The sequence below is a fragment of the Bos javanicus genome, chromosome 8, assembly GCF_032452875.1.
Source record: "Bos javanicus breed banteng chromosome 8, ARS-OSU_banteng_1.0, whole genome shotgun sequence".
Lineage (NCBI taxonomy): Eukaryota > Metazoa > Chordata > Mammalia > Artiodactyla > Bovidae > Bos > Bos javanicus.
The window spans coordinates 2,002,916-2,021,343 of NC_083875.1; the positions used below are offsets into that span (position 1 = coordinate 2,002,916).

At 37.3% G+C, this 18,428-nt stretch overlaps 1 protein-coding gene across 6 annotated transcripts in view; it reads right to left on the bottom strand.

The window, feature by feature from the left end:
* Positions 1–2,954: 2,954 nt before the first annotated feature.
* Positions 2,955–18,428, bottom strand: part of NEK1 (NIMA related kinase 1) — a 132,210-nt gene continuing 116,736 nt past the window's right edge. For all 6 annotated transcript variants that reach the window (XM_061424913.1, XM_061424911.1, XM_061424915.1 and 3 more), the window contains 5 exons: positions 15,094–15,236; positions 9,729–9,940; positions 8,406–8,536; positions 8,103–8,235; positions 2,955–4,188 (listed from right to left, as the gene is read on the bottom strand). In XM_061424913.1, coding sequence (XP_061280897.1) covers positions 4,175–4,188; positions 8,103–8,235; positions 8,406–8,536; positions 9,729–9,940; positions 15,094–15,236 — 633 coding nt within the window. In that variant the 3' untranslated portion in view covers positions 2,955–4,174. The remainder of the gene's footprint in view (positions 4,189–8,102; positions 8,236–8,405; positions 8,537–9,728; positions 9,941–15,093; positions 15,237–18,428) is intronic.

Genomic DNA, 18,428 nt, shown 5'->3' on the forward strand with positions numbered 1-18,428 from the left:
TTCTGGAGCCTCACCTTGACATGGAATTTCCTACAGGATCCTCCAACATGATGGATACTTGGCCTTACTTTTGCCCCTTTAATCTATGAGTCTGATCTACCCAAGAGTTAGGCACTGGACATATACTCCAGTCAGAAGTGCCCACTTTTTCTTAAATATTGTACTCATCTCTGGGTTGAGGCTTTCTTCAAAGTGCCAGCCTTTCAATTCATCATCTTACCTCACCTGTTTTCAAGTGTATATGAAACACACATATACATAAGCAGTCTTGAAAGATCCATCAATAAAGTTATAAAGGGTAGAGTACATGCTAATTTATGGATAAAAAGCCAACTTTATTTAGTTTTTTTGAATCAGTTCAGTTCAGTCGCTCAGCTGTGTCTGACTCTTTGGGACCCCATGGACTGCAGCATGCCAGGCTTCCCTGTCCATCACCAACTCCCGGAGTTTGCTCAAACTCTTGTTCATTGAGTAGATGATGCCATCCAACCATCTCATCCTCTGTCATCCCCGTCTCCTCCTGCCTTCAATCTTTCCCAGCATCAAGGTCTTTTCCAATAAGTCAGTTCTTCCCATCAGGTAGGTAAAGTACTGCAGCTTCAGCTTCGCCATCAGTCCTTCCAATGAATATTCAGGACCGATTTCCTTAAGGACGGACTGGTTGGATCTCCTTGCAGTCCAAGAGTCTTCTCCAACACACAGTTCAAAAGCATCAATTCTTCAGCACTCAGTTTTCTTCATGGTACAACTCTCACACCTATACAGGACTACTGGAAAAACCATGGTTTTGACTATACAGACCTTTGCTGTCTAGGGTGGTCATAGCTTTTCTTCCAAGGAGCAAGCATCTTTTCATTTCATGGCTGCAGTCACCATCTGCAGTGATCATGAAGCCCAAGAAAATAAAGTTTATCACTGTTTCCATTGTTTTCCCATCTATTTGCCATGAAGTGATGGGATCGGATGCTATGATCTTCGTTTTCTGAATGTTGAATTTTAAGCCAAGTTTTTCACTTTCCTCTTTCACTTAAGAGGCTCTTTACTTTCTCTTCACTTTATGCCATAAGGGTGGTGTCATCTGCATATCTGAGGTTACTGATTATTTTTCCCAGCATTCTTGATTCCAGCTTCTGCTTCATCCACCCTGGCATTTCGCATGAGGTATTCTGCATTTAAGTTAAATAAGCAAGGTGACAATATACAGCCTCGACGTACTCCTTTCCCAATGTGGAACCAATCCTTTGTTCCACGTCCAGTTCTAACCATTGCTTCTTGACCTGAATACAGGTTTCACAGGAGGCAGGTAAGGTAGTCTGAATTCCCATCTCTTTAAAAACTTTCCAGTTTGTTGTGATCCACAAGTCAAAGGCTTTAGCATAGTCAATGAAGCAGAAGTAGATGTTTTTCTGGCATTCTCTTGCTTTTTCTATGATCCAATGGATGTTGGCATTTTGATCTCTGGTTCCTCTGCCTTTTCTAAATCCAGCTTGAACATCTGGAAGTTCTTGGCTCACATATTGTTGAAGCCTGGCTTGGAGAATTTTGAGCATTACTTTGCTAGTGTGTGAGATGGGGAAACAGTGGAAACAGTGTCAGACTCTATTTTGGGGGGCTCCAAAATCACTGCAGATGGTGACTGCAGCCATGAAATTAAAAGACACTTACTCCTTGGAAGGAAAGTTATGACCAACCTAGATAGCATATTCAAAAGCAGAGACATTACTTTGCCAACAAACGTCCGTCTAATCAAGGTTATGGTTTTTCCAGTGGTCATGTATGGATGTGAGAGTTGGACTGTGAAGAAAGCTGAGCACCGAAGAATTGATGCTTTTGAACTGTGGTGTTGGAGAAGACTCTTGAGAGTCCCTCGGACTGCAAGGAGATCCAACCAGTCCATTCTAAAGGAGATCAGTCCTGGGTGTTCTTTGGAAGGACTGATGCTAAAGCTGAAACTCCAGTACTTTGGCCACCTCATGCGAAGAGTTGACTCATTGGAAAAGACTCTGATGCTGGGAGGGATTGGGGGCAGGAGGAGAAGGGGACGACAGAGGATGAGATGGCTGGATGGCATCACCAACTCAATGGACATGAGTTTGGGTGAACTCTGGGAGCTGGTGATGGACAGGGAGGCCTGGCCTGCTGAAATTCATGGGGTCACAAAGAGTTGGGACACGACTTAGCGACTGAACTGAACTGAACTGAGATGCATGCATGTGATTCTTTTAAACAGAGAGGTAAATTAGAATAGTGTGCTATTCCCAGAAACAGGACATTTCCATAGAGTTCTTTTATGTATTAATGCTAAGTATACTGCTTCCTACTGAATCTATTTCTTTTCACTCTTTAGAGGAGATAAATTTTAAAAGAATGTGTAACTAACAGCACAGGGTAAAGACAAGAAATGATCTGACTGTAGCCATCTATATAAGTGAATTTATTCATGTGACAATGCAGTGCCCTTGGATGTGAAATGCAGGTAACAGTAAATTATTCTGATGGCTATTGTTTGCTCTATCATTCTATGAATCTACAGATGCTTCAAGACTTCTATACCACCTACAGCAGACCATACTTAACAATAAAAACCCTCTTTCCCACTGGTACAGACATTTCTGTAATAACAGCCTATATCCACTCACTACCAACTGACTGAAGATGCCACATACCCTATTCTTTATTCCTATAGATGACATCTTTTGAAACATGCCGAAACAACTCTTTCTACTGTGTTATACTGCCACTTGCTTTTCGAGGTTAGGTTAAGAATGTAAAACTACTCATGCACAAATCATTCTTATCATTCATGACTGTAGAGAATTAAAGTACAGAATTCAGATATTCTTCTATTGAAAAAAAAAAGGAAATTTTTGGTAAAATGATTGAGAATTGTAAGTTCTTTGTAAAAGCACCCTATTGAATATAGTGTTAATAAATAAAAGACACCAACAGTGCACTTCAGGTTGATAATAAAAATTTAATAGTAACATCATAAAATAAACAAACATATAAAAATCAAATATTTAGTTCTGGATGTTAGAAATAATATACATAATAAATTCAGCAGAGTACTGATAGTGCTGCAAGATAAGATTTTATGGTTCAAATTACATATTATGTCAATCAGACTGTTTTGTTCTCAGGGTTTCCAATATGCTGCTTTTATTACAAAAAGCATCTGAACTTCAGACATCTCTAATGATGTATTACCTGGCATACTGCCACTGAAGCTGTGTGACCACTGTCTTAATGATCTAACTAAATCTCCTCATAATGTAATTAAAAGAGGTGAACATTTCCCCACTTTGGAATACTAGTTACCAAAACTGTCACAGTGTTAAAGTAAAAATGATTCCTTTCTCCTTTTGCATTTCAATTAAAAAGCACATGCATGAGAGAAAGTTGAAAACAAAAAGGGCAATTTTATGCTATATGCTAGGTCAGTGCTCAAGTCCACAGACTAAGTTTAAAGGTAAACTTCCTGGTTCTGGTCCTTAAGTAAAAATGGAACTAATGAGCCAACTTCGTAATTATCAGGAAATACATGTTAGCTATTCTTTCATAATCAAATCTTTCAATGATTTCTAAGACTCTTTTGGTATCCTGTTTTGGTTGAGCTAGTTCAGGAGACACACTGGTTGAAAAAGGATTGAGAAAACATGTTTTAAGGTTGGAAGGTCCATCTCTGAAAAATAAAGATTTAAATATAGCCCTTGAAAAGGTTATTTAACCCAGAATTGCTGGACATGACAAGTAGACAGAAAAAAAGAGTTATGTTTAAATGCATAAATAAAAAACTGTTGGTAGGTTTTTCAAAACAGAAGTAATTCTTCCAACTCAAAGACATCTGCTGAAAGTCGAAGTTACTCTGCTACATGATTCATCTTCTTCAAAGCCATTGAGTCAAGTCAGAATCACTGTGTCTTAAAACTTTGGTTGGATGACTTACATATTCTGTAAGAAGTAACTATAACTCAACAAACAAAATAGATATAAAACTAGAATCTTAATTGAAAAATGGCATGTTTCTCCATCATTTTCATATAGTCAGCATGCCCATCTGAAATCTAATATTTCATTTGTAAACACTGCTACATTTCCCACTGAAGCTTGTTATTCTGATGAACCAAAATTTAAATGCTTTCATTCAGTTGATAGTTAATGAAAGTTCTGAGGATTATTCATCATTATCTGTAGAAAAAGGAAAAAAATTTAACTCACTCGCTGAAAATCAAGCTCTATGTATTTACTTGGTAAAAAAGTCATTATTTGGTCATGCTAAAGAAAAACAGCCTTAATGTATGGAATTTTTATTATAATATCACACACTCCTTATAAAACATGCAAACAATATAATAAAGAATTAAGTGGGAAGCAAAAATCATCTATAAGCCAAAGACAACCAAGGCTAATAATTTTATATAAAACTTTCCAGACTGCTTTACTATGCATACGCAAATACGCTTAAAAAAATTAAACAATGCAGTTGTGAGACACAACTTTTTGCCTTTAAAACATGTAATGGATGGAAAGATGGATAAATAAGGGATAAAGGAAGATTATAAAATGCTAATGGCAGAATCTAGGTGTTGGACATATGTGAGGTAATTGTAAAACTGTTTCAACGTTTTCATATCATAAAAATTTTACAATAAAGCATTGAAAAAGAATAAATTATGGGTAAGTTCCATGACAGTTTCAATGGCTGTGTAGTATTTTTTGGATATAGTGTATTTAAATTAACCATTTATGTTTAAAGACATTGTGGTTATCTCCAGTTTTTCATTAGCCTAAAAAACACTAAGGAATAAATTAAACAGACTGCTTAATTTAACCTGAAGGATGAAGAGTCTGAATATGAACAGAACTAGTTTGATACTCTCCACAGATTCACTCAAATGCAATCATTCTTCTGGCCTCATGCCATTAACTTCCATATGCCATATGGAAAGGGCCCCACGAGATCCAAATATTGTAAAAGTTACTGAGCATGCTTTCAGTCTATTATAGGACTGTTTCATAAAATGGAGTTCATGATCTCAAATAAGTCAAGAATATACAAGTGTCAGATAATGTTTATATTTTCATTTTGATAAAAAATAATTATTTATATATAGAAAAAAACCACATGTTCCATAACAGTAATTCACAATGGACAGACATTTTCAAAGACTAAGACGAGTTTTTCACTGAGGTCTATGGACTTAGATTCTTGGAGTCTGAAAAAGTATTTTCCTTTTTAGAGGACTTCACATGTTACTTCAGTTGGAGGAACACTATCATAGTTTGCTCTTTTCAAGAATCACTGGACATTTTTCCTTGTTTCAATTCCAGGAAACACTGTCCTCTGAGTAACTGACACATTTTGTCTCAAGTAATTAATTAGGCTAATTAATTAGGTTTCCTGCTTTGCTACCAAGATCAGCACCAAACTGGTGCTGATTATCACTTTCCCAAATTGTAGAGATTCTTGGACTATGAGTTCGTGTTCCTACTTCAACTTGGCTTAATATTATATTGCTTGCACTCATTTGCCTAATATGTTGACTTTTCCAAACACTTGTTTTTAACTTAATTTCATCTTCTCTATGTATGTATGTGTATATATGTATATATATGTATGTATACACAGTGTACTATATATAATGTAGTCAAACCTTTTTTGGCTGAACAAGATAGAATATAAATAAATCTTATGAAAATTTCTATGGCCAAATTAAGCATCAACATTTTAAATCCTCAACTTCTGTCTACAAATCATACCTTTAAAGTAACAATATTAATTTTGACAAATATTTTTAGAAATGAATTCTTGTCCAAAATGGGCTTCCCTTGTGGCTCAGCTGGTAAAGAATCTGCCCGCAATGCAGGAAACCTGGGTTTGATCCCTGGGTTAGGAAGATTCCCTGGAGAAGGGAAAGGCTTCCCACTGTATAGTACATGGGGTCGTAAAGAGTTGGACATGACTGAGCTACTTTCACTTTCACTTTCTTGTTCAAAATATTCAGAATCAGTTTTTAAACTCACTATAAAAGTTAGGTTCATTATTGCATGGTAAGATACTTAAAACAAAAAGATCACATATTATTTATCTTGATTACCTACTTTATTTACTAAACTTGATTCCAAGTAACTTTAAGCTTTTCTCAAAAAAACTGAAAGCTCTCAGAATGGATGTGTATCAAGAAAGACAATCAAAAGAATATGGTATATAAGATGTCAGGGAATTTATGAAAGAGAAGTTTCAAGATATTTTGTGTAATGAAGTATCTTCATTAGAATAAGTCTGTATCTCTGCTTCGAAGACAGTAAATATTTATTTGGATAAGTACGTTCTTGTATTTTTTCCCCAAAGTGGTATTATTGTCCACTGACTTCTTTTTTTTAATAAAGAAGAGATCCCTTAAATTTCCATTGACAGGTTCCATAGCAATCACTGTGAGTATAAAACATGATTCTGTTTGTGCCTGTCTATCTGTGATAATTCTTAACTACTACATAATCAGGCACACAAGTAGCATGAACTATTATAAAGGAAGTTGGTTTACATTCAATTGGTTCCTTGCCACTAATGGCCTGAACGTCTCCCTGGCAGTTACTCTGTGGGCTTATGAAGAAAAGTAATGAAAATGCAGTGGGTTTTAAAGCTGTAAGACTACTTACTGTACCTGAAAGATTTTCTAGTTTTGATTTAACAATAACCATTGGAATTTTAACAAGACTTTTACCTCCATTAAAGTAATTCAAGAAAGATTTTTTGCTGAGCTTATAGTCAATGTAAATAAGTCTACATAATTATAAAGTTTCTCCCAAAATAAAATACTCTTGAATTCCGATTTTAGCAAACTTAATTTTTCATGAGTCCAAATACCACATATTTCAATAAAATCCTACCCCTGAAATATGTCATCTGAGCACTCCTCTGAACATGCAGTCCAGGTTCTCACCTCCTCATGCCCAAATACCTCTACCATTTCCATCAAGTGCTCCTTCCCATCTTGCTGCAGCTGGCAACACACGGCACCATGGCCAGACTTCTCACCACAAAGTGCTTCTTCCAATACATTGTCCTTTCACTTCTAAATCCTTCACTGGTTTCATCCATGTGTCTTAAACATGTCACACTGTCTCATCACAAAGACTAATTTTCCACAGGAAGCTCCTAGTATGGTCAGTCTATCCTAACACAGTAATCGCTGTTTTGTTCTTTTCCCCACAAGTCACATTCTCTATGTCTCTTTTCATTTCTCCCAATCCAACCTCCCTTCTCTAGCCCCTACTGCACTGAAAACATTTCAGGATGAGCATTTTATGTATGGCTTTACACCTTCTTTCCTATGTCTTTTTCCTAAGGAAATGGTACACAACATGTAAGTAGACCATGCCCTTCACTGGCCACAAAAATGAAGTGCCAGGCACCCAGGAGCCTCCATAAACACTCTGAAACATCATCACAGTGGAAGAGATGGGAAGTCACGCTCCATCTGATAGCAAATGAAACTAATTTGAGACAAAATAAATCACTTCCTGTTACATGACCAGCTTGTCATAGAATCGGGACTATAACTCTGGTCTCTAGATTCAATGCTTAGTGCTCTGCCATGACCAAGTGAATAAGAAAAAATATTCTTTAATAACTTTTAATAAAGTCAACACATTCTGAGTGATTCTACAAGTAAATATTTTTGAAATATAAAAACGGTTTACACTCAAATCATGATAGATGAACTGCACTTACTGTCAACAGAAGACATTACATTTGGTACTATTTAGGAGAAATTTTACATATGTGTCTAAAAATTTAATTCCACCTCCTTGATAAGAAAGTATTCTAATTTCCAGAGCTGTCCAAAAAGGAGGCTTTTTAAAAATCTCAATTCAAACGTTACTTGCAAATTATTGACTTAAAAAACAAGCCAATACAAGTTTATCCCAGAATCCAAGTAACTGTATCCTTATACAGTTAATTGCTTAAAAGTACTAGATATTAATATAATTCCAATACATATTTCACAAAATACATGTGATATAATCTAATCAGTTTACATTTGTCATTTCATTTTTTGCACATTTATTTAAAATATAAAGATGTGAGGAAATCTTACCTTCTTGATAGGCTCCATCTGCCATGACTAAATGAAGAATCTTGGCATAAAGATGCTGATGTTCATTTCCCAAAATATTCTGAACTATTGTTGAACAAATCTCAATATTTTCATCTTCATCTTCATGAACAGCCTATACCAAATTTCCAAATATAAATATTTGAATGTTAACCTTCTCTAATTGGAGGCTTTATTATTTCCAGTAAGTCTACTGATCAATAAAAATCACTGCCATTTCACTACTAATTCAAACACAGAAGATTTCAAAATTAAACTAAATGTTTTAGCTGACATTTTACTTGCCTTTATTTTTTCATAAACCTCAAAGAACTTTTCGAAGCCTATTTCCTGTTCCAGGTGAAGCCTCAGTTCCTCTAAATGATTAAAGACACTATCGTATTCACATTCACTAGTTATCTCCCCATCACTGTTATCTAAAAAACATAAATAAAAAGAAGACATTTCATGATTTAAAAGGCTGAATAAAATAATTCTTGCCATGACTGACTCTACTCCCGTGATTGGGATAGACTACTTGTACTTTCCATATAAAGTTTCTGTCACTATAATACTTGTCGTGTATATAGTTAACCAACATATGTATATATAAATGTCTTAATAACAATGATACTTTAGAAATGTTTTCTTTCACAGACATTAGCAGTAAATCATATTAAGAATAAAAACATTCTAAGAGATGTCAGCTACTTGAGTTTTTAAAAAAAGGAAAAAGCATACCCATATATTCTATACTGAGGCAACTAATCCTAACTACTATTTTTAAAAACTTGATATTAAATATGGGGCAAAACATGAAAGAGCATGCAGATGACCTAAGACACATATCATAAAACTTGGAAGACATCTAAAAAGGATTATAAGTGCTTTATAAGTTTTATCTCATGTACATGCTCAACCAAAGTAATCTGAAAAATTATAATAAAAGAAAACTTAATACAATATTATTCCTTTTCACATTATCTCTTCTTCTCAAATAAATCACTGTTTAAATACACAATTTTTCAGTGCATCTTAGGGTCAATGATATGAATAAGGAATGTTTTCAAATCAAAAACAAAGTATCAAGGCTTTAAAAACTGCGTTTAGTTTAATCCTGCTGGTTGAGCACTATATGTGGAAGCCCTTTGTAAAACACAAACAGCTAAGAAAATTAAGTTACCATTACCGGGAAAATAAATCAAGAAGTGAAGGATAACAGGATAAAAATGCTTCAAAAAAGCATTTCCATACTTTGTTGTTGTTATTGTTTAGTCACTAACTCATGTCCAGTTCTTTGCAACCCCATGGACTATAATAGCCCACCAGGCTCCTCTGTCCATGGGGTTTCCCAGGCAAGAATACTGGAGTGGGTTACCATTTCCTTCTCCAGGGGATCTTCCTGACCCAGGGCTGGAACCCACGTCTCCTCCACTGGCAGGTGGGTTCCTTACCACTGAGCCATATTTTAGTGGAAAAGAAATGGAGCAACGATGCATGCACACTGTGAGAAAGAGAGTGAACAAAAGTCAGGGATGCAGAGCAGAGTCAGCCTTATTCAAGGCTGGAAGTGGCTCATGTCAGAGGTCAGAGAGAGACACTCTGTTCGACGTCAGGGCCACCACGCACCCGAGTGCCACTCCTCATTGAGGGCGCTCTCGCTGCTGGGGTTGTCGTCCTCCTCGCCCGCGTCCGTGCCGTTGGCGGCCTGCTCGGCGTCATCACTGGTCTTCAAGCCCGACTCCTCCTCTTCGCTGTAGTCCTCCCCTGGCTGCTCCTGCAGCAGCTGCTCCATGGAGGCTTGGAGCTCCTGTAAGTCTGTGTCAGCCTCTTCAAACACACTGTAATTTAAAAACTACAATATCACCAAAACTTTTCTTTATTCTGAAATTCTACTTCAATTCAATATGCACACACTCCTTTCCACTTAAAATACTCATGATCTGGAAAACACCTATTAGTAGTATTTAACAAAGGAAGTAAGTATTCACACAACTGATAAATAAAGTATACAACACATGTTCTGGAATACATAAGCCAAAAGATGGCTTATATAAAGCTGTCCTGATTCATCAAAGAGAATCATGTAACTATCAACATTATTAATTCCTTAAGTTTTAAAAAATGTTTCAACATTTAAGGGCCAGACTAAATATTCTATTTTCATATAGTTTTAAAGGTTAGCAAAATCTTGGTGTGGATGTATGACAGCTATGCACCAACCTCACTGGGGTGGAGGTGAGAGGGTCGTGCCCTCTTTTACTTTCATTCAATTACAAATGTGGAAATGAACTGATTTACACAAGTAATACCGTACATTCATATAATGCCTTAATTTCTAAAGCAGTTTATCCTATTATTTAAATTTTATCCACACAAAACTCACTTTAGAAACATGAGAACTATTAATCAAGGTGCTCAAGTGACTTGTCAAAGCCAGACTGTCAATAAATGACAAATACGAGACTTAGTGCTAGGCCTTCTGCTCACTTCTTCAAGATCCCAGAAGCACTCAGCAGCTCCATTCCTGAGGAGCTGCTCTCTTTCCTTGAGGCGAGCAAATGGAAAAACCTGTAGACTAAGAGTTAATTCGAGTACTAGATGCACGAATTCCTCTGAAAGAAGAGGGACCCATATTGAGGATTTCAACTTGCAGAAAAGCAATATTAAACAGAACACAAGACTGATGAAAGCCTTTCTTAAAGTTTAGACTCTAATGAAATAAACAAGTATTTACTGAAGAACTAAAATAATATTATTATGAGACCTTATACAAAACTTTCATTAATAGAAAAATAATTTTTAATGCAGAAATATCTTTATTTTGTACTTATGTGTACAAACACCTATACTTTGACATTGCAGCAGCTACAGAAAAGCAAATGTCATGATCTCATCAGAATGAGGAAGACAGAGAGTGTCTAATCTTTTGGATCACCCTTCTCAGAGCATTTAGCTTAGCATTTCATTTTCATACTAACATATCACGCAAATCTGCTAGGTACCACTGCAGTCCAAGGGACTCTCAAGAGTCAATTCTTCGGTACTCAGCTTTCTTTATGGTCCAACTCTCACACCCATACATGACTACTGGAAAAACCATAGCTTTGACTAGACAGACCTTTGTTTGCAAAGTAATGTCTCTGCTTTTTAATATGCTGACTAGGTGGGCCTTAGAAAGCATCACTATGAACAAAGCTAGTGGAGGTGATGGAATTCCAGTTGAGCTATTTCAAATCCTGAAAGATGATGCTGTGAAAGTGCTGCACTCAATATGCCAGCAAATTTGGAAAACTCAGCAGTGGCCACAGGACTGCAAAGGGTCAGTTTTCATTTCAATCCCAAAGAAAGGCAATGCCAAAGAATGCTCAAACTACCACACAATTGCAATCATCTCACACGCTAGTAAAGTAATGCTCAAAATTCTCCAAGCCAGGCTTCAGCAATACATGAACCGTGAACTTCCAGATGTTCAAGCTGGTTTTAGAAGAGGCAGAGGAACCAGAGATCAAATTGCCAACATCCTCTGGATCATCAAAAAAGCAAGACAGTTCCAGAAAAACATCTGTTCTGCTTTAAAAAGCTTTCTGCTTTTTAAAAGCCTTTGACTGTGTGGATCACAATAAACTGTGGAAAATTCTTCAAGAGATGGGAATACCAGACCACCTGACCTGCCTCTTAAGAAACCTATACGCAGGTCAGGAAGCAACAGTTAGAACTGGACATGGAACAACAGACTGGTTCCAAATAGGAAAAGGAGTACGTCAAGGCTGTATATTGTCACCCTGCTTATTTAACTTATATGCAGAGTACATCATGAGAAACACTGGGCTGGAGGAAGCACAAGCTGGAATCAAGATTGCCGGGAGAAATATCAATAACCTCAGATATGCAGATGACACCACCCTTATGGCACAAAGTGAAAAGGAGCTGAAGAGCCTCTTGATGAAGGTGAAAGAGGAGAGTGAAAAAGTTGGCTTAAAGCTAAACATTCGGAAAACTAAGATCATGGCATCTGGTCCCATCACTTCATGGGAAATAGATGGGGAAACAGTAGAAACAGTGTCAAGACTTTGTTTTTTTGGGCTCCAAAATCACTGAAGATGGTGACTGCAGCCATGAAATTAAAAGATGCTTACTCCTTGGAAGGAAAGCTATGACCAACTTAGATAGCATATTCAAAAGCAGAGACACTGCTTTGCCAACAAAGGTCCGTCTAGTCAAGGCTATGGTTTTTCCAGTGGTCATGTATGGATGTGAGAGTTGGACTGTGAAGAAGGCTGAGTGCCGAAGAATTGATGCTTTTGAACTGGGGTGTTAGAGAAGACTCTTGAGAGTCCCTTGGACTGCTAGGAGATCCAACCAGTCCATTCTAAAGGAGATCAGCCCTGGGTGTTCTTTGGAAGGAATGATGCTAAAGCTGCAACTCCAGTACTTTGGCCACCTCATGCGAAGAGCTGACTCATTGGAAAAGACTCTGATGCTGGGAGGGATTGGGGGCAGGAGGAGAAGGGGATGACAGAGGATGAGATGGCTGGATGGCATCACTGACTCGATGGACGTGAGTCTGAGTGAACTCCCGGACTTGGTGATGGACAGGGAGGCCTGGCGTGCTGCGATTCATGGGGTCGCAAAAGTCGGACACAACTGAGCGACTGAACTGAACTAGGTTGGTCATAGCTTTTCTTCCAAGGAGCAAGTATTTTTTCATTTCATGGCTGCAGTCATCATCTGCAGTGATTTTGGAGCCCAGGAAAATAAAGTTTGTCACTGTTTCCACTGTTTCCCCATCTATTTCCCATGAAGTGATGGGACCGGATGCCATGATCTTCGTTTTTTGAATGTTGAATTTTAAGCCAACTTTTCCCTTTTAATAAGAAGATTAAGATCTTTTATGATATGAGCACTGAAAAAACTGTCTTGGGGACTTTAAAATCTGGTCCTGAATTTTCGTTTTAGTAGATTTTTTGGATAAATGACCATATAAAGTTTGGATCAAGAAATATGTTTCCCAAAGAAAAATGTCAAGTGAAATTTCCCTATATATATGGAGTAACTTTCTTGGAAAAAACTTAGTTTTCAAATTTTCAAAATAATATTAAAAGCTTCGAACTTTGAAAATAAAATTATCAACCAGTAATTAAAAGAATATCTGCAAATAAGCTATAGCTACTCAGATAGAAATTGATTACTTACAAAAATTTTTTGGAAAAATACTGTTACCCAGGATTTTGTCAACCACAGAGGTGCTGAAATGTTGCCCTGTTCTCCAACTGGCTTAAAAATACAACATAAAGTGCTTAATGAGCAACCATAGCCAAGCAGAAGCAAAGATAAAAAGGTGACTTTTCTTCCAAATTTTGAGGGTACCAGCTAAAATCTACAGAACTCTATATGAAAAAAAGTCAACTTTTATTTTTTGCTTGCTATGTTGCATGGCTTGTGGGATCTTAGTTTCCAACCAGGGATTAAACCTGGGCCCCTGGCAGTAAAAACATGGAGTACTAACCACTGGACCACCAAGGAATTCAAAAGTCAACCTTGAAAGATAAAGTCTGGTTAGAAATTTAAAAACTAACAGGGAAGCCTTAAGAAAAACAAAAACAGAAAACAAAATGCATCAGATACAGTGGTCTTGGCTCAAGAATTATAGGGAGAAAAATTGTGAGACTGATACCAAGCTTTCAATCAGATCAAAACATACATTCTTTCTATGGAAAGGCAGAGGTAAAAAGGAGAAACTGAAATTCCATGGGATCACAAAGAGTCGGACACGACTGAGTGACTGAACTGAACTGGCCTGAAATTTCAAAAGATCAAAAAATAAATAATAAAAACAGTAACATTTGGCAACCTACTTTCCTGATGACTTGAATACACTTCTCAATTTCTCTGGTTTTATTTCCCCAAAAGGTCAGCAGCATGTGTCAGATGCTGAGCAGGCTGACCGGCATCAGGGGAGGTGAAGGGTGTTACTGTCTAAGCACTGCCAGTTCCTGCTGCTTTTAGAAGTGTTGGTTAAATTTTCCTCCAGGCTTAAGTAAGATTCATCAGGAATCAATAAGGAGGGAATTTTGTGAAAGCAATTAAGTTACATGTAGAACTCACATGGGAGTATGTGTGTGTGTATGCATGCATACACACACACACACACACACACACACACACACCCCTATTCCACCTGCTAACTCCCCACTGCTGTGGATTGGAGTCACACCCAGCAGAGAAGTGTGGACCGAGCTTTCTGGCATCTCCCTGGGGAAGAGCAGTGAGTGCTTTCCAGTTTCCCACTGCAGTCCCTGCACCATGTGGCCTCACACTACAAACAGTCATCACCTTATTGACATTCACTCAGTGAAGCACCAGCCATGTCAAGCATTGTGATGGGTGCTCAGGGGCCAATAACACAGAGAACTTCCTGGTAGTCCAGTGGCTAAGAATCCACTACCAGTGCAGGTGACATGGGTTCAATCCCTGGTCCAGGAAGATCCCATATGCTGTGAAGCAACTAAGCCCATGAGTCACAACTAATGAAACCATGTCCCTAGAGGCCATTTCCATAATAAGAGAAGCCACTAAAATGAGAAGTACTCACACCTCAATGAAGAGTAGCCCCTGCTTGCTACAACTAGAGAAAGCCCACGTGCAGCAACAAAGACCCAGCAAAGGCAAAAATTAATTAATAAAATTAAAATTAATGAATAATTAAAATTAATAAATAAAAAATAAAACTAAAAAGAATAAAAATGGCGGAGAATACAATGGTGACCATGTCCTTACATTCCTCAAGTGAAGTTAAGCTACAGTATTTAGAGGCAGACACACATAACAAAGTTTACATCACTGTACTTTAAATACGTTGTAAAAAGTTAAAGGAGTAGTGAAAGGTCAGCTACAGATCATGCTTGAAAAGTGTGGCGGAGTCACCCTGTCTAGAACATGTGTACACTCAGAAATCCTGTTAGAGTTGGTATCTAAAGGCAATTGTGCTCACATGTCCTCAGAGTCCGACGGCCCTTCCTTAACATGCTCATCTTCCATTTCAAGATTGTCCTGACGTCCATCTCCCACAGTGGGGACATCCATCAGTGTTCTGAACAGTTTGGAGAGGTCTGGAAGTGAACATGTCCGCAACATCTGAAAAAAAGCAACAGATTTCTTATTAGGAGTGAGACAGTGAGAAAATTAAAATGAGAGGAAAAAATTAGAAAATTGGAGCTAGTAATAATTTTGTTATATATATATGTATCAACCACCCGTTTAGAGCTAAAAGCTTCTCAATCTAAGCTGAGAATCTACTTCTCTTAAACTTTAGATCAGTATTTTATCAAAGATGAAACTAAGCCTGTGAGTGAGTTCTGCTTGGGTTTCTCTGAGAAGTGGCCTTTACAAGTCACAGAGGGTCTTTATCTGGGGAGCACACATGGAGTGGAGCTGGAGCTGGGTCAGGACTTTCTCACTCACAGCTCTCCATCCCTCTGCCATGGCATGTCTGCTGATTCTTCCTTTCACTTTCTGAAAAGTACACTGTCCAAGATGCTCTGTGTGCTTTTGTCCAAACTGGCTAAGCACCATCCCACACAAACTGGTTACCCTTTCTATTACTTTATCTTACTGGTCAACACTGATTAAATCAGAGGCCTTCAATTAGAGCAAAGAAATTCCCACTATTGCCTCCCTGAGCAATGGACTGAGAGTGGTAGGTACCCTTCCCACCAGAAAAGACGGCTGGAAAGACAGGCACTTGATGTTCACGCTGAGAAGCACCAGGAGCAACGGGGTGAAGAGGAACTGAGCACACTGAGATGAGAAAGAACAGCACAGTGGAGGTACTTAAAATGTGAATTAGTGCTGCACATAGCCAGAATAATAGGAATAGCCCCTGTCCAGCACTCTCAACAATCAGAGTGAAGGACAGACAGGGCTATGATACACACATCTAGAGAAGTCAGTCTCAGGGCTGGGTCAACCCTACAGGAATCTGTAAGACCTGAAACATGACTGTTAAGGCCCAGATAAGATTCAAACACCAGATGGGAGACTGTGCAGAACACACAATGTTAACTGAGTAAGAAAAGGTATGTACTTGGCCAAATCTACTGGTACAAACTGCTTTTGATAATAAAAAAGAATAGATTTCTATTATTTGAAGATAATTTACATATTACAGCACACAAGAGGAAAAAAATGGTTATATGGTACAAGATGGTACAGATACATACTGCCTGGTTAAAGTATTTAACAATGGTACTGTCAGCAGAATTTACACTTGACTTCTTTGTTCTTCTAATGGTTTGAGCCACGTATATTAGAAACCCAGAGGCTGCAAAACATGCAGCCAGTAACAGTTTACCCAGATACATGCTGATCAATAAAAACAAACAGCATATATGCATTATATATTTAAATACAAGGGGACCACACAAAGGGATACAGTATTTTTTTAGCTGAAATAAATTTTAGCCCTGGTAAAATCACCTCAATTCTAGTTTCCTTCATTAAAATAAACTTCATTAAATAAACTTCATAGCCCAACACAAAATAACAGAATTAAAAGAAATTTCAAGAGGTATGTACCTCTCGGAACAGGTTTACACACTCATCAATCCAACAATTCCTATAGGTCCTGTATTTAAAATCCTAATATTCACAGTCTTTTCTGACAGACTATCAATGTTTCAGGTAGGATATTCATCTTCATTCATCTTCATACAGAAGAATTTTATATAAGAACACTTTCAGTTCTGTAATTCTGAGTCTACTAGATCTTTTTCATATTGTTTCAATAATATTCTATAGTTCTGACATTCACAGAAAGAAATCCTCCTGAAAATAGCTACTAATCCAGAACATGCTGCCTGAAATCTTACTTCATTTCTAGTTAGACTAATTTTTTCCACAATTTTTTGTAGCATAATTTATGCAGCAAACATTTGGTACCATTATAAATCCTCTCAGATTGTGAGAAGATCTCATCTTTATGGAAAGCAAAGTTTTAGAAAACCTCAAAACATTTTTTAAAATGCAGTTCTTTTAGATTTCTCATCCTTTGTTCTATTTTTTCTTGACAATGAAGACAACCATGTAAAAAGTGAATGAATTAAGTGCTAGCTGCACTAATTAGAACTTCACATGAAATGCTACTTAATTCTATCAACTCAGTTTTTCATCTATAGTATTTTTCATATAAAATTATGTATTATTCTCCAACTATACTACAAAATTGTTCATGATGAGCACATTTGTTTAATGTCTACCTATTGCAATTCAACTATAACACTAAACCCTCAAAATAGCTTCTACAAATATTTGCTCACTTCAACCCATAAACAAGGCTAAAAACGGAATTAAAACATCAAAACATCATGAACACTTAACAAAAGCAAAAATTATGGACATTATCTAAGAACTGATAGTTTAGCAAATCAAAAGAAGACATTTAAGGCACTTGTGCTCTTTGTGAACTGTACGTTAATACTTCCCCTGATTCTGTATTTGCTGTACCAAGGCAAGAAATTCTCAAGTTTTTATAGAAATCAGTCTTCCACTCTACTCCCCATTTGAGAAAGTATCAGTGGAACACATCTGGTCTCTCTTAAGCCCTTATTCACTATCCCATTAGATAAGGAAGGTCTAGTGGGAAGGACCGGAGAAGGCGATGGCACCCCACTCCAGTACTCTTGCCTGGAAAATCCCATGAGCCTGGTAGGCTGCAGTCCATGGGGTCGCTAAGATTCGGACATGACTGAGCGACTTCACTTTCCCTTTTCACTTTCATGCATTGAAGAAGGAAATGGCAACCCACTCCAGTGTTCTTTCCTGGAGAATCCCAGGGACGGGGTGCCTGGTGGGCTGCCATCTATGGGGTCGCACAGAGTTGGACACGACTGAAGCAACTTAGCAGTGGGAAGGACAAGTAGGTTTTCCACTGGGCAACCTAGTGTCTATCCTTATGTACCTCCGATTGTGAGAAGATCTCATCTTTCAACTACTTTTTCCTGACTCATTACAAATTTACCTTCAATAATCATTTATGTGTTACACTTTCAATTCTACTGATACTCTGTTACAACTGTCTTATGAAAGCCGCCACTTTATATATGGTGTTTCCTATCAGAAACAATGCAGCCAAGAAGACAGTCTAAGTCTAGATCTAGTGGAAATGCTCCTTCAAAGTAAAAGTAAAATTAAAATGTTTTAAAATAAAAGTTGAAAAAAATAAAATAAAATAAAATAAAAGTTGAAAAAAATTCATTACCAACAGGGCTTCCTAAGAGGCGTTAATGAATTTTTTAAAGTGATAGAAAAATAAAAAAAAGTGTGTATGTG